Here is a 16,436-nt window from a genome sequence, read left to right on the forward strand (position 1 = left end):
AAAAAAAAAAAAAAAAAAAAAAAAAAAAAAAAAAAAAAAAAAAAAAACCATGAACTAAAATACACAAATTTAAAGGGCAATTCATAAATTATAACAAAGATTGGAATTTAAAGGGCATTCTCCTTTAGGATGCGCCTTCGAGACGAGACAAATGATGTGCGGTTTATATCCTTCGAAGTCTCTTGCACACAACGAGTTGCATATTTGTTCGCCTTCTTTCGTGACGCAATCGACACCAGAAAAAGTATTATAGCAGTTGCCTATTATCGACCACTTTACATATATGTTGGAACCAATATTAATTTGCCTACTAGCTTCCACATTGCCCGCACACCACCCACACCGGCGAATTAGGGTAAATCACGGTCACCCTCTGAAGTAAGGTTAAATTACGAAAAAAAAACCTTATATTTGGATAATTACAACTACATCCTTAAGTACGAATCTTTTTACACAATCACCCTTATGATACCAAATTCAACGTAATCTTCTAGATTATGTGGAATGATCTCTAGTTTGTACTCGTTTTGTGAAAAAACGCAGTTTCTGATGCGCTCTCTCACACACACACACACACTAATATACACCAATTGCGAGCTAATGTTCGAAACTTGTGGCGTAATCTATTAATTTTACACCAGCTTTTGTGTCGAAAATATCACCGCACGTATTATAGCAATTCCCTATCACCGCTATCTTCTATGATCCGTCGCTCGCGATTTGCCTACATTCCTCCATTTCTCCTTCGATGTTATTCATTGCACTCATTCATTCAAACCAAATTAGATATGCAATTAAAAAAGATATGCAATTAAAAAAAATAGAAAACTTAGTATAAATATCGTATTTGTGAAGTGAATTTCACCGAGTGCGACGAGAAAGAGGGCAAAAGAGAATAATAGAGATTTTCGCCATACTAACTTCGTATAGCTGTAAAACTATTTTCTTTGTACACTTTTGATTTGTAAATAAATATATATATATATCTTCAATCACACGAATTGATACAAACTTCTTAACAAATTCTAGTAATTAAATTTTTACATTAATTGCACATTTGTCTAATTCGCTTTCAATTGGTAATATGTAATAATATTTTGCTATATTTTGTAGGATTAATAACATTTCGCCACTTGGACTTTACCCATTTTTGCTATTTGCCATATTAACTAATAAAAGTTGCAAACGCACACCCAAACTCAGTTTTTTGACGCACATAACCACCTAAGGGGAATATTCCGGCAAATCTTCTAATTTTTCAACGCACGCACGATGCACATGTGAAAGTACAGGGGTTTTTTCGTCTTTTCACCTGAAAATATCATAAGGGGGTGAAAATGAAAGTACCAGGGACTCAATTGAACTTAATTTGAAACTTTCACAAATTCAAAATTAATTGAAACTTTGTGGCTTCATCCTCCATGGGATAAAAACACCCAAGGAAGACCTTTGTTTCAATCCAGAATTGCTAGGACAACAAAAATTGAACTTAAACTTTGTTTAACTAATGTTTCCGGATTCGTAGGGTATTGCTTACTAGAATCATATGGAGTTCGCTTTGATAATTGAGTACTGAATTTTTTGAACTAATTCAATTGGAAGTGAAAAAATATTTGAAATTGACACACATTCCAAATAGGACAGAATGAATGAGAAAATGGTTTACAAATGCTCATTTTTTATTTATTTATTTAATGCATATGTAACGATTTGATTTTGCCTTTTGTTTTGCAGCGGGGAAATTGCTGAACAATAACGGCATCGAATGGAGAGGCGACTCGTGTCTGTTGGACGGGTCGAATGTTGGAGGGCTTGTCGGAGGATATTACGACCCTGGAGACGACTCCAAATTCCACTTTCCTATGGCGTACTCGATGACGATGCTCAGTTGGAGCGTCATCGAGTACAGGCACAAGTACGAGGCCATAGGGGAGTACGCACATGTTAGAGAGGTAATCAGTGGGGCACCGATTACTTTCTCCTCACATTCAACTCATCCGCGTCCGAGATCACGAGCTTCTACAGCCAGGTAATGTTTTCGTCGGGTTTTTTTAAGGTGCATTTGTTTGTTAGTCTGATTTGTTCAGGGGTAATTTAGTCATTTCAGATTTCATTTCTAGTGTGCATAGTAAAATTGCTACACTTGTGTCATAATTGATTTATCGTTTTGAGATTGATTCTAAAATTGCTAGATTGTCCCTTATGCTATTTCAACGTACAATCTGCATATAGGGTTACGCATATTTAAAAAAAATATATATAGGATTTCGGTGCAAACATTTCTTTCATATATAAAAAGATAATACCATCTTTCTTTTATTTTGAATCATAATTCAATATTCATTCTTAAAAATGCTCGTTTAGGAAAATAAGTACAAATTTGCATATATAGTCCTATAATCCCATAATATGCACGTGATTTGCACTTGATTTGCACTTAAAGTGGGAGAACTGAAGATTTTTTGGCGACGAACGAATTTATGTTTGATACCAATCTTACCTCAAGCAAGCAACTTATATTCATTTGTAATTCCTAATATATATTATTATAACATTCTGGATAAAGAGGTATCAAAACATTAATTACCCAAAAAAAACTATTGTGAATTGATACGTGTCAATTTTAAATATATTTATACTTATATTTAGAATTTTATGATCAATTTAATGCTTGCGGTTGGAGTAAATGAGTATCAAAATAATAAAACGAGCATCATATTAATATTTGATAATACATTTTAATGTTTTGCCATTGGAGTTGCTTTTAGCCAATTAATATCGTAGTGTATTAATATACCTGCAAGAGAGAGAAAAAAAAAATTATGTAAAAATATTATAATAAAAAAAAAACAAAAAACAAAAATTATTTTTTTAGTTAATGAAAGTTGTTAGTATCATAGGTCTTGTCTTGTGTGGTGTTTTTTTTTTTTCCTTTACTACGTTTCATTGTGTGGTGTTAATTATGATTCTCTAGCTAATTAAGTAATTAATGCAATAGCAAGACAATCATATCCTTCAATAGCAGGATTTGAATAAGGATACAAAATATCAGATATTTTAAAATAAAATCAAAATATTGAAAGACAATATCATATTTTCAAATAAAAAATCTTCTATTTAAGTATAATTTCAAAATATTTAAAAGACAATTAACTACACAACATAGGTGTGACACTATATATATTGGCCTATTTTCATTCAAAATGTTATATCCAAATTATAATTTCACATTTATTTATCTATAATTAGCAAATGGCCAACGTCGCTAAACTCTCGTGTATTCTCGTTGCCCTCGTTTTCTTCTCAGGTAAAATTTCTTTAACCCTCGTGTAACTTTTCGATATTATTTTAATAACAATATTATAAACATATAATTAAATAATAAAGATTTTATATATTCATTCATTATACATATTACATTTTATATTTTTTTTAATGAATGACGTGCATATATGTATATGCAGTTAAAATGGTTGAAGCTAGGCAAGTTGTTTTCCCAACTCTCGACCACGAATCTATAAAGGAATCGGTTTCCGGAAACTGCACTACTTATTCCGACGAGATAAAAAATTGCGTCACAAAAGAAGGAAAGGCAAAGTGCGACGCTGATTGTTACTTTTATTATAAGAATAACGATCCGAAGCCGAGTTGTCAAGTCTCGAGTAAATATCCAACGGGAAGATGCGCGTGCAATCACAATATTTGTTGAGATATACATAAGAAATTATATTGCATGTACGCGTTACGGAATTAGTATGATTTATTTCTATTTCCATGAATAAATTAAATTGCTTATCGTCCTTTAAATAATAATATTTCCATTCATATTCTGTTTAATTTTAAATTCTTTCGACCCTATTTATTTATTTTTTTCTCATATTTCATGCAAGTTTTTAATTATATTATTATGCCACATAAAAGTGTACAATATATGTATCTTTCAATATTATTTTAATAAAAATATTATAAAGAAATAATTAAATAGGAGTTGGATAAAATTTTCATAATTTCTGGATGAGTGGTCCAAGAATATCAAATTTTTAAAAGTTAAATGCAACCTATATATCATAAAATTTAGCTTCCGATTTTCAGTCAATATATATATATATATATATATATATATATATATATATATATACCCTCCATAATATATTTTTTATCAATTTCATCCATTATACTCTAACTTTCATAATATTACACATTTACCCCGGATTTAAACTAATATATCACATTACCCCATTTTAATATTTTTTTGTAAAAATATTTTTTTTTCAGAAGATAACTTTTTTCTACATTTTTTTCCGGCCAGATTCCGGCGTTGACTGGGCGGTTCTCCGGCATCGACCTTTTTTTTTCTTGAAAACTTTTTTTTTCTGATTTTTTTACCGGCCGGTCAACCGCCGTTGACCGCTGCGTCGGTCTCCGCCGTTGACTTTTTTTTTTTCTTAGAAAAAATATATTTTAATTAATATTAGTGTCTTGGCTGCTAAATTACTGTCGCAAACAGTAATATTACTGTTTGGGACAGTAATATTATGAATATTATTTTCTCGAACAGTAATATTACTGCATAAGACAGTAATATTACGGTTGGAGACGGTAACAGTCGTCGAATACAGCAAAAATGCAGGCCAAGACGATAAAATTAATTAATGCAGTAATATTATTGTCTTAGACAGTTAAATTACTATTGGAGACAGTCATTTAGCAGCCAAGAGAGTAATATTAATTAAAATAATTTTTTTAAGAAGAAGAAAAAAATTCAAAAAAAAAAAGTCAATTAACAGTTCAATTACCGTCTCCGACAGTTAAATAACTGCTGGAGACAGTAATTTAGCAGCCAAGATAATAATATTAATTAAAATATTTTTTAAGAATAAAAAAAAATCAATTAACAGTAAGATTACTGTCTCCGACAGTAATTTAGCAGTCAAGAGAGTAATATTAATTAAAATATTTTTTACGAGAAAAAAAAAGGTCGATTAACAGTTAAATTATTGTCTCCGACAGTTAAATAACTGCTGGAGACAGTAATTTAGCAGCCAAGACAGTAATATTAAGTAAAATATTTTTTTTAAGAAAAAATAAAATAAAAAAGAATTATATAAAGAAAATAATCAACGCCGGAGACCCGGCGGTCAACGGCGGTTGACCTATCAAAAAAAATTCATAAAAAAAAAAAAGTCAACGGCGGTTTGCGGCGGTCAAGGGCGGCTGCCCGGCGGTCTCCGGTGGTGGCAGGTCAAAATTGGGGTCAAAAAATTATGATCAAAATTAGTTAATTGGTGAAATTGAGCTAAATTGGGATGTAAATCATGAAATTGGTGTTGAATTGGGTTTCAATAAATTGAAAGTAATTTTGATATGTATAAAAGGGTTTTCCTTATTTGCAAATAAGTTTGAATGAGTTGAAAATATTTGAAAAACAAAAAAGTTGGATATCCTATTTTTAATAAAGTGTCTTTCATGATTTTTTGAGATTAACCCATATATATATATTACTTTTGTGGATTTTGCAATTCTGTAGAATAAATATTTTTATATATAGTTAGAGTAATGTCATTTATTATGAGACAATATCCCTAAATTTTTTTTAATAGAAACATATATATCTAATTAGCATAATCTCAAAATATTAAAAGATAAAATACACATTTTTAATAAAAGCATATTTAGTCAATTAGCATAATCTCAAAATATTGAAACAAAACACACATATTTTCAATAAAAATTAGCAAAATCTCGAGATATTAAAAGACGACGAATTAAACAACATAGGCACGCAGTATATATATAGCGAAGTATTTTCATTCAAATTGTTCAATCCAAACTAACATATATAATTTTACATCTATAAATATATTATATCAATCATTTGCAAATGGCCAACGTCGCTACACTCTCCTGCATTTTCTTTGCCCTCGTTTTTTTCTCCGGTAACATTTCTTCATCTCTCGTGCAACTTGTTTTTCGTTTTTTTTTTCTTCTCAGTTTTAACAATTTACATATTTTTCCAATATTATTTTAAGTAAACGAGAATGACATTCTTCTTCTTCTTCTTTTTTTTTTTTTTTTTGGCGTCACGCAACTAACATGGGAAGAGAAATGGTGGAAGCAAACGATAGGCAACCTGCATTTCCGATTATGAATAGCGACGACCCCGCGATTAAGAGATCGGTCGACGGGAACTGCAGTTTCATTTTTCTCGATATCAAATTGTGCGACACACCAGAAGGAATAAAGATGTGTCGCGCTAAGTGTTTAGCGGTCTACACACCTTATAACCCGAGGTGGGTTTGTCAAGACTTCTCGCCCGAATATCCGAAAGGAAAATGTTTCTGCTATCATAGTATTTGTTGATACGTATAATTTTTATATGTAATAACAAAAAATAATTCTATCATATCGCATGATCATCGTTATTGTTACAAAATAATTATAATTCATCAATAAATTGAATTTTGCTTTAAACAATTATATTTGATTTTCGTTTTCTTTTAGATGATTGATTATTGATTTTGGTGAACATTACTAGAAAGATTCGGTTTATATGACGAATTACAAAATAAATATCTAAAAATAATGATAATTTTTTTTTTGAGCTATCAAAATGTAATCCTGTGTACCAATTATGAGCAATTGATAACTCAATTTGATAACAATGCATTGAAGTTGCTCTTACGTTGTGGAATTTTAATTATGGGTACTATGTGCGAGACACCCTTCAAACCAGATCTAGGTAGATATGAGTGGCAAACTGAAACAGAAAATTTTAACTACATCCTTATTTCTAAATAAAAATTGAGATACCTTCTTTGTTATTTAATCCGAAAATACGTTTACAATAATAACTAATAAAAAATCATGTTTCATCTATATTCTCCAATTTCTTTTTTTCTCTCTCTCCTTTTTATTCGCCGCTTCAACCTCAGCTCCTTCGACCCTATACCCAATGATAAGCATCGGGTGGGTCTTCTGCTGCCACGTCTCTCTCTCTCTCTCTCTCTCTCTCTCTCTCTCTCTCTCTCTCTCTCTCTCTCTCTCTCTCTCTCTCTCTCTCTCTCTCTCTCTCTCTCTCTCTCTCTCTCTCTCTCTCTCTCTCTCTCTCTCTCTCTCTCTCTCTCTCTCTCTCTCTCTCTCTCTCTCTCTCTCTCTCTCTCTCTCTCTCTCTCTCTCTCTCTCTCTCTCTCTCTCTCTCTCTCTCTCTCTCTCTCTCTCTCTCTCTCACACAACTTTGCAAACCATTTTGAATTTGAATGTCATGAAATATGTGATTGATAACTTGCAAAAATCTCTTGAAATGTACAAGGAAAAATAAATCAGATCTTTTTAATAGTATCAAAATAATGAAATATTAAAAGACAATATCATACATTCAATTATATATATATGTGTGTGTGTTACACTATATATAGTGAAGTATTTTGATTCAAACTATTCAATCCAAAGTAACACTTCTTATTTTACATCCGTCAATAATTAGAAAATGGCCAACATCGCTACACTCTCATGCATTCTCTTTGCCTTCGTTTTCTTCTCCGGTAAAACTTCTTTAACTTGTGAAACTTTTCGATAATATTTCAATAAAAATACTATTATATGAGAGTTGTGTAAAATTTTGAAATTTTCTTTCAATATAATTATTGTCGTCCGAGTTTCAATCAAGATTTATATATACATTTATCGTACATAATTATATTTTAATTTTCTTTCTTAATTAATGAATGACATATATATATGCATATCCAGTTAACATGGACGGAGAAATGGCGGATGCTAGGCAAATTGTTTTTCCAACTCTCGATCACGATTCTGTAAAGAGATCGGTCTGCACTACTTTTTTCGACGAGATAAAAAATTGCGTCACAAAAGAAGGAAAAGCAAACTGCGACGCTGATTGTTACTTTTATTATAAAAATTACGATCCGACGCCAAGTTGTCAGGTCTCGAGTGAATACCCAACGGGAAGATGCGCATGCAATCATAATATTTGTTGATATATATATATATATATATATATATATATATATATATATATATATATATATATATATATATATATATATATATATATATATATATATATATATATATATATATATATATATATATATATATATATATATATATAGGGTAAATTACAAATACCCCCCTGAGGTATGGTCAAATTACAAAAACCCCCCTCTTGTTTGGATAATTACATCTACCCCTCAACTATGATTTTTTCTTAGACCTCTACCTTTATGGTGCCAAATTCAACATAGTCATCTAGATTCCGTGAAATGTGCTCTAGTTTGTACTCTTTTTGTGTATAAAATACAGTTTCCGATGCACCACAAACTGATATATACAAGCTAAAAATCACATATTATGATCATCTTGCTTCATAATGTAGAGCTTGAATGGGATAAAACGGGTACAAAAATGATAATATTCCATATAATCTCGAAGATTCCACTAAATTTGATGAGTTGAGGGGGTGGTTGTGTTATCCAAACAAGAGGGGTGTTTTTGTAATTTGACTATACCTCAGGGGGTGTTTGTAATTTACCATATATATATATATATATATATATATATATATATATATATATATATATATATATATATATATATATATATATATATATATATATATATATATATATATATATATATATATATATATATATATATATATATATATATATATATATACTGGCGGTACTTGCAAGGGGGAGGTGGGGTGGGGGGCTGTTGACCCCCCAAGAAAAAAAAATTAGGTATTTGGTACTCTATTTTTTGAATATTACTTCTAGCCCTCCAAAGTTTTTGTTAATATGTGTCTTAACCTGTTTTTTTTTTTTCTCTATAATCTTATATAAATTATAGATAAATATATCATATTTAATATAAAATATAAAATAAGATGGTTAAAACTTGTATTATTTTAAATAAAATTTATGAATATTATTTATTTTTTAATTTTTTTTATTAAAAAAAATAAGACGAGATTGTGCCATGAATCTCCGAAATATTAATTGCAATACATTATTAGAATAATTTGAATTAATTTAGAATTTTTTGTGATGATTAAAATATGATATATATATATATAATATATATGATATTTTAATTAAAAAAATAGTAATATGAACTTATATTTTGCAATGTTTTGTGAACCTAAATTTTTTTTCGGGGCACTATCCCGAACCCCAAAATTTTAGTGAGTCCCCCTACATTTTCATCCTGGTTTCGCCCATATATATATATATATATATATATATATATATATATATATATATATATATATATATATATATATATATATATATATATATATATATATATATATATATATATATATATATATATAAAAGATATCGAACACGTTCCAATATTAGTATGACCTATATATCCATCAATAAATTGAATGTCTCATAGTTTAAATAATTACATTTCCATTTTGAGATCTGTTTAAATTTTAATTTTTTTCGATAGTTCCTCCCGTTTTGATATTACTTTGTGGAATAATAATCATAGAACAATCTGCTGGGAATAAATATACATTTTCATAATTTTTAAATATAACATTATTAATTTGGACTAATTAGATTGAAAAGTGCTTCACAATTCAATTAATCAAACAATAAGTGAGAAGAAGAATATTTATCTCAAAATATTAAAATACAATATCCATATTTTTTTAATAAAAATTTATATACCCTACTTAGCATAATCTCGAAATATTAAAAAATAATAGCTACATTTTTAATAAATGCATATGTATTTAATTAGCATATATAATCTCAAAATATTGAAAGAAAATATACATATTTTCACTAAAAACTTCTATATCTAATTAGCAGAATCTCGAGATATTAAAAGACGACGAACTAAACAACATAGGCATCGTAGTATATATAGTGAAGTATTTTCATTCGAATCTTCAATCCAAAGTAACATATATAATTTCACATCGATCTATTCATCAATTATTTGCAAATGGCCAACGTCGCTACACTCTCGTGCATTTTCTTTGCCCTCGTTTTTTTCTCCGGTAACTTTTTTTTTTCCTTCTTTTTTCTCAAATTTTACAATTTATGTATTTTTCCAATATTATTTTAATTAAAAGAGAGTGACATTTTCTTTTTCGTACGCAGTTAACATGGGAAGAGAAATGGTGGAAGCAAACGATAGGCAACCTACATTTCCGATTATGAATAGCGACGACCCCGCGATTAAGAGATCGGTCGACGGGAACTGCAGTTTCACGTTTCTCGCTATCAAATTGTGCGACACACCAGAAGGAAGAGAGAGGTGCCACAATATGTGTTTAGTGCTCTACAAACCTTATAACCCGAGGTGGGTTTGTCAAGACTTCTCGCCCGAATATCCTAAAGGAAAATGCTTCTGCTATCATAGTATTTGTTGATACATATAATTTTTATATGTAATAACAAAAAATAAAATTCTATCATATCGCATGATCAACGTTATTGTTACAAAATAATTATAATTCATCAATAAATTGAATTTTGCTTTAAATAATTATGTTTGATTTTCGTTTTCTTTTTAGATGACTGATTATTGATTTTGGTGAACATTTTACCAGAAAGATCGGTTTATGTGACTAATTACAAAATAAATATTTAAAAATAATGATAATTTTTTTTTTTGAGATATCAAAATGTAATCATATGTATCAAATGAGCAATTGATAACTCAATTTGATAATAATGTGTACTATGTGCAATTTAGTTAGATACGTGCGACACCCCTGAAACCAGATCTAGTTAGATATGAGTGACAAATTCAAATAGAACATTTTAACTACATCCGTATTACCAAAGAAAAATTGATACACATCGTTTGTTATTCAACCTGAAAATACGTTTGCGATAACTAATAAAAAGTCATGTTCCATCTGTATTCTCCAATTTCTCTATTTCTCTCTCTCCTTCTTCCGCCGCCCCAACCTCGGCTCCTTCAACCCTACACCCGGTGATAAACACCAGGTAGGTCTTCTGCTGCCACGTGTTATTTTTTATATTTTTCTAAAACTCCCTACAGATTAACCCAAGCAGGCGAATATATTATAAAATATAAATAATGACATGTGGCAGCGGAAAACTCACCCGATATTTATCACCGTGTATGGGATCGAAGAAGTCCCCTCTCTCTCTCTATATTTTTTGTCAATTGTTTTTAAAAAAATTTATATATATTTTGGAAAGATAAGAAATTGACTTTAGAGTTGAGGCATTCACGCTAACTCATAGGACACATTCAACTGTCTCAATTAGGGCAAGTGGGGCCAACTTAATTGTGCATTATTGCCATACATCATGTTTTTTATTTGTCTAAAAATAATACTATAATACTATAAATCAAAGAATAACAAATACATGAACAAGTATGTTATTAAATTGCACCAATTATATTACAACGTGGAGGCAAACAAGTAGAGAATATATATATATATATATATATATATATATATATATATATATATATATATATATATATATATATATATATATATATATATATATATATATATATATATATGAGCCTCTCTTCAATTCTCTCTCACAATAATTTGGTTTTTCTACATAATCATACCCTAATCATCCCTCATTGTTTGAACAACATGGTATGTATTATGTCTTGGTTTTTATTGTCTTATAATTTTCATTTTTTTCAAGATTTTTATGTAAATTCTTGAATGGATTTATAAATGCAACTTCTCGTGTTACAGATATTAACAAAAAAATTCTACATAACGTATTTTTTTAGCACACAACCTCCTGTGCAATGCATTTTTCGGGGGTAAAATTGAAACATAGGTGGAATTTTGCTAATATTTTATACAAACACGGGGTATTTTTATAATTAGAGTAAACATAAGGGTGCTAAATGCAATAAAACCATATTATATTTTTTACGATTTTTTTTTTACTTTCAGGCAAATGCGGCGTCGGGCATGTCGGTGCATGACGAATGCAAATTGAGGTTTATGGAGCTGAAAGCAAAGAGAAATTATCGATACATAATTTTCAAGATCGATGAGAGCATTCAGCAAGTTGTCGTTGAGAAACTTGGGAAGAAAGAAGAGACGTATGATGATTTTACGGCATGCCTACCCGAGAACGAGTGTCGCTACACGGTTTACGACTTCAATTTCACGACCGAAGAACTCTGCCACAAGAGCAAGATTTTCTTCATTGCCTGGTAATTATTATTATATATTTTTTAATGACTAATCTCCACCATTTTTTAAGCAATTAACTAAGGGAAAAAAAAAATAAAAAAAAAACAACTCCTCCTTTTCAATGATTTTCTTTACTTATTCTAATTTATAAGATGTGGTTTATGACTAATTCAGAGAGTTCGGTTTCGGTTTCGATTTCACAAGCCGGGTCCATTCACTTTTGAACGCTTAAACGTGTCGTTGATTATGATATGTTACTAACATAATTATAGATATTGCTAGGGGTGGGAATTCGAACGAAAATTTCGAATACGATCAGAAAGTTTTTCACTTATTTCCATTTCGAGTTCCTAAAATTCTGATTTTTTTTTTTTTTTTTTAACGGAGTTGGAATACTTATTAGATTCCAATTATTTATCTGAATATAACTTCCAAAAATATTTCAAAAAGGTCTATTTCTCTTTTTGCTGAAAATTATGCTTATAATGTTACTATTAGTATTAGTATTTTGTATTGTAGATGGTCAAAAAAATTTGAACTTTTGAACTCCGCCGATTTTGATTTGAAAAACTATTCAATATGGAAACAAGTTTATTCATTCAAATTTATGAATTCTCAATTTCCGATGATTCCGGATTCTTTTCGAAGATAATCGGATTTAGTTTTTGACTTCCAATTTCCGTTTTTTCAAATCTTGTCTGAGAGTGTTGATATCGATCCAATTCGTCTGATTTGCACCCTTATCTGTTGCAACAAAAATTGGATTTAAAAAGAAAATCACCATTAAGAATGAGTTCAAATTCAACTCATCAAAAAGCTCGAGATCATGAGTTTATCTTCAAAATTCCAATCTTTTGAGCTTGAACTCTAGTTTCTTCCTTCTTCTTTTCCGGGTAAATTACGGACACCCACTGAGGTTATATCAAATTACGAAACAGTCCCTCATGTTTGGGTAATTACAACCACCCATCAACTATGTATTGTCTTACACTTCTACCTTTATGTTGTCAAATTTATCTACTAAATAAGGGGTTTTTTCATAAGACAATACATAGTTAAGGCGATGATTGTAATTGTCCAAATAAGATGGAGTTTTCGTAATCTAACGTTACTTCAAAGGTGGCCGTAATCTGACATTACTTAAGGGGTTTTAATTAATAATGATGCAATTGTGAAATTGAAATAGGTCACCGGATACATCAAAGATAAGGAGCAAAATGGTGTATGCAAGTACAAAAGATAGGTTCAAGAGAGAAATTGATGGATATCAAATTGAACTTCAAGCAACCGATCCAACTGAGATGAGTCTCGATATTGTCAGAGCCCATGCACTTTGATCATCTTTTTTTTTTTAATTATTTATTTTCATCATATTTTATTTTATTTTATTTATTTTTCATTTCTAATTATAAAAAAAAACACCTTCAATTGACAAGAGAGAAGGGTTTTTTTTAATCACTTTAATCTAAGACATTTTTATTTTGTAATAGTGTATCGTTTGTTCGATTCTTGTATTTTTTTTCTTCCGGGTTTTCGTGTTCGAAAGTGTAGTGGAAAACGTGTTTCGTATATTTAATATTCTTTTAAATGATATAATTGTTTTGAAATTTTTAATTCATTGTTAATGCAAAATGGATTTGATGTGAGCCCATATGTGGTGGTGGAGGCACAGTAGCCCTGTAAGGTGTTTGGGTTGAGGCCCAACTTATTGCGTAATCCACGCAAGCATAATAATAATAATAATAATAATAATAATAATAATAATAATAGTAATAATAGTAATAATAATAATAATAATAGTAATACTAATAATAATAATAATAGTAATAATAATCATAATAATAATAATAATAATAATAATAATAATAATAATAATAATAATAATAATAATAATAATAATAATAATAATAATAATAATAATAATAATAATAATAATAATAATAATAATAATAATAATAATAATAATAATAATAATAATAATAATAATAATAATAATAATAATAATAATAATAATAATAATAATAATAATAATAATAATAATAATAATAATAATAATAATAATAATAATAATAATAATAATAATAATAATAATAATAATAATAATAATAATAATAATAATAATAATAATAATAATAATAATAATAATAATAATAATAATAATAATAATAATAATAATAATAATAATAATAATAATAATAATAATAATAATAATAATAATAATAATAATAATAATAATAATAATAATAATAATAATAATAATAATAATAATAATAATAATAATAATAATAATAATAATAATAATAATAATAATAATAATAATAATAATAATAATAATAATAATAATAATAATAATAATAATAATAATAATAATAATAATAATAATAATAATAATAATAATAATAATAATAATAATAATAATAATAATAATAATAATAATAATAATAATAATAATAATAATAATAATAATAATAATAATAATAATAATAATAATAATAATAATAATAATAATAATAATAATAATAATAATAATAATAATAATAATAATAATAATAATAATAATAATAATAATAATAATAATAATAATAATAATAATAATAATAATAATAATAATAATAATAATAATAATAATAATAATAATAATAATAATAATAATAATAATAATAATAATAATAATAATAATAATAATAATAATAATAATAATAATAATAATAATAATAATAATAATAATAATAAAAGGATGAATAAAAGAGAATCATAGAATATGTAGAAGAAGAAGATCAATATACAATATTATAATTAAATTGGTTATATAATCGAGTTGTTTCCATAATATAGTATAAGGGGTAATTTGACAATTTGGTATTTTACAAGAGTAGTATGGCACATTTATCGATTTAGCAAGAAGAGGATAGTGAAAATCAATTAACTCAACACGTTTTATCTAGGCCTTTCGTTTACAAACGTTTTTTGTCTTCAGCAAACGAGGGTTTCTATTTTAGTCCAGATACCTTCAGTCTTCTTCCCCTACCGTTGCGCCGCTGATTTCGTTCACCCCAATGGATCATACGAGAGAAGCCTTCACTGCCGCAATAACGTTCTTCTTCATGGAACTCGTAATCTACACGTCGTTTTTCGGTCCACTGGCGACGCCATGCGCTTCCACGAGTATTACGGCTACTCTCTCAATCATCGGCGGTGCTGTGACCGGTGCCTGTATCCTACGTCATGCGTTCCTAACGGTGGTTGATATCTACGTGGCCGAGGGTGCGAAGAAGAAGGCTGCTGAGAAGAAAGCTGCGGCTGCGGATGCGGCTGCAGCTGCAGCTGGTGAATCTTAATATACTCAAATAATTCATCAGAACTATTAATCGCATAATAATTCATATTTTCTATTGAACATATCTCAGTTGAGTTATTTTCATCAAAATTAAAATTGTAAGGCACAACACAACCTGGATATTGTAAATAAAAATTATTAACCATCTCCTGAGATAAAATTTCGTAATCCTCAATGTATGGATTGTTAATTTCAAATCAAAGCTTAACACCGTAGTTGCTGCTTTAAATGCACAAGTAATTGTTTCATAATAATTAATAAGATGATGTCAGAAATTACCTGACAAATTTTGTGAACTATTTGAAAGTATCTGAAATTTTTTATCTAAAAAGGTCATAAAAATTTGATAATATGATGATCACGGTTAGAAAGTTATGTTATTTTTACATGGATTATTAAAAAAATAGGGCGAGGAGGCCTTATTAATTTATTTGCATAAAAAGATTGTTTCTTTAGATATAATATTTTAAATTATTTTATGAACTTCCGTTTCTTGATAATATAATTAGTAGTATTCTACATTTTATTTGTTTACGGTTTGAAAAAATAAATATTTTATTAATATATATATATATATATATATATATATATATATATATATATATATATATATATATATATATATATATATATATATATATATATATATATTATATATATATATATATATTAGAGAATAGTATTTAGTACGTATGAAATCCTTTTTGGTGACGAATTCGTAGCATGGCAGCTGACGGACACAGCGTGTAACTCACAAAATTTTCGGGAATATCCAGCATAATGATATAATAGCCGAGATATGTTCAATAGAAAATATGAATTATTATGCGATTAATAGTGCTGATGAACTATTTGAGTATATTAAGGTTCATGGATCGTGTTTGGAAAAACACCGTAAGTATATTG

The 16,436-nt window shown here is 28.2% G+C and overlaps 1 protein-coding gene and 2 long non-coding RNA genes across 3 annotated transcripts; all 3 read left to right on the plus strand.

The window, feature by feature from the left end:
• Positions 1 to 3,208: 3,208 nt before the first annotated feature.
• LOC148772630 (uncharacterized) lies at positions 3,209 to 3,855 on the plus strand. Its single transcript, XR_016032274.1, has 2 exons — positions 3,209 to 3,307; positions 3,465 to 3,855. It is a non-coding gene; the product is annotated as an uncharacterized LOC148772630 (long non-coding RNA).
• Positions 3,856 to 9,930: 6,075 nt separating this feature from the next.
• LOC148772631 (uncharacterized) lies at positions 9,931 to 10,527 on the plus strand. Its single transcript, XR_016032275.1, has 2 exons — positions 9,931 to 10,039; positions 10,143 to 10,527. It is a non-coding gene; the product is annotated as an uncharacterized LOC148772631 (long non-coding RNA).
• Positions 10,528 to 11,558: 1,031 nt separating this feature from the next.
• On the plus strand, positions 11,559 to 13,807 carry LOC148772632 (actin-depolymerizing factor-like). Its single transcript, XM_088818031.1, has 3 exons — positions 11,559 to 11,635; positions 11,948 to 12,213; positions 13,380 to 13,807. The coding sequence occupies exons 1-3, from the start codon at positions 11,633 to 11,635 to the stop codon at positions 13,528 to 13,530; spliced, it is 420 nt and encodes a 139-aa protein (XP_088674157.1). The 5' UTR covers positions 11,559 to 11,632; the 3' UTR covers positions 13,531 to 13,807.
• The last annotated feature ends 2,629 nt before the right edge of the window (positions 13,808 to 16,436 follow it).

The sequence above is a fragment of the Erythranthe guttata genome, chromosome 1 (assembly GCF_056151865.1).
Source record: "Erythranthe guttata isolate IM_541 chromosome 1, IM_541, whole genome shotgun sequence".
Taxonomy (NCBI): Eukaryota; Viridiplantae; Streptophyta; class Magnoliopsida; order Lamiales; family Phrymaceae; genus Erythranthe; species Erythranthe guttata.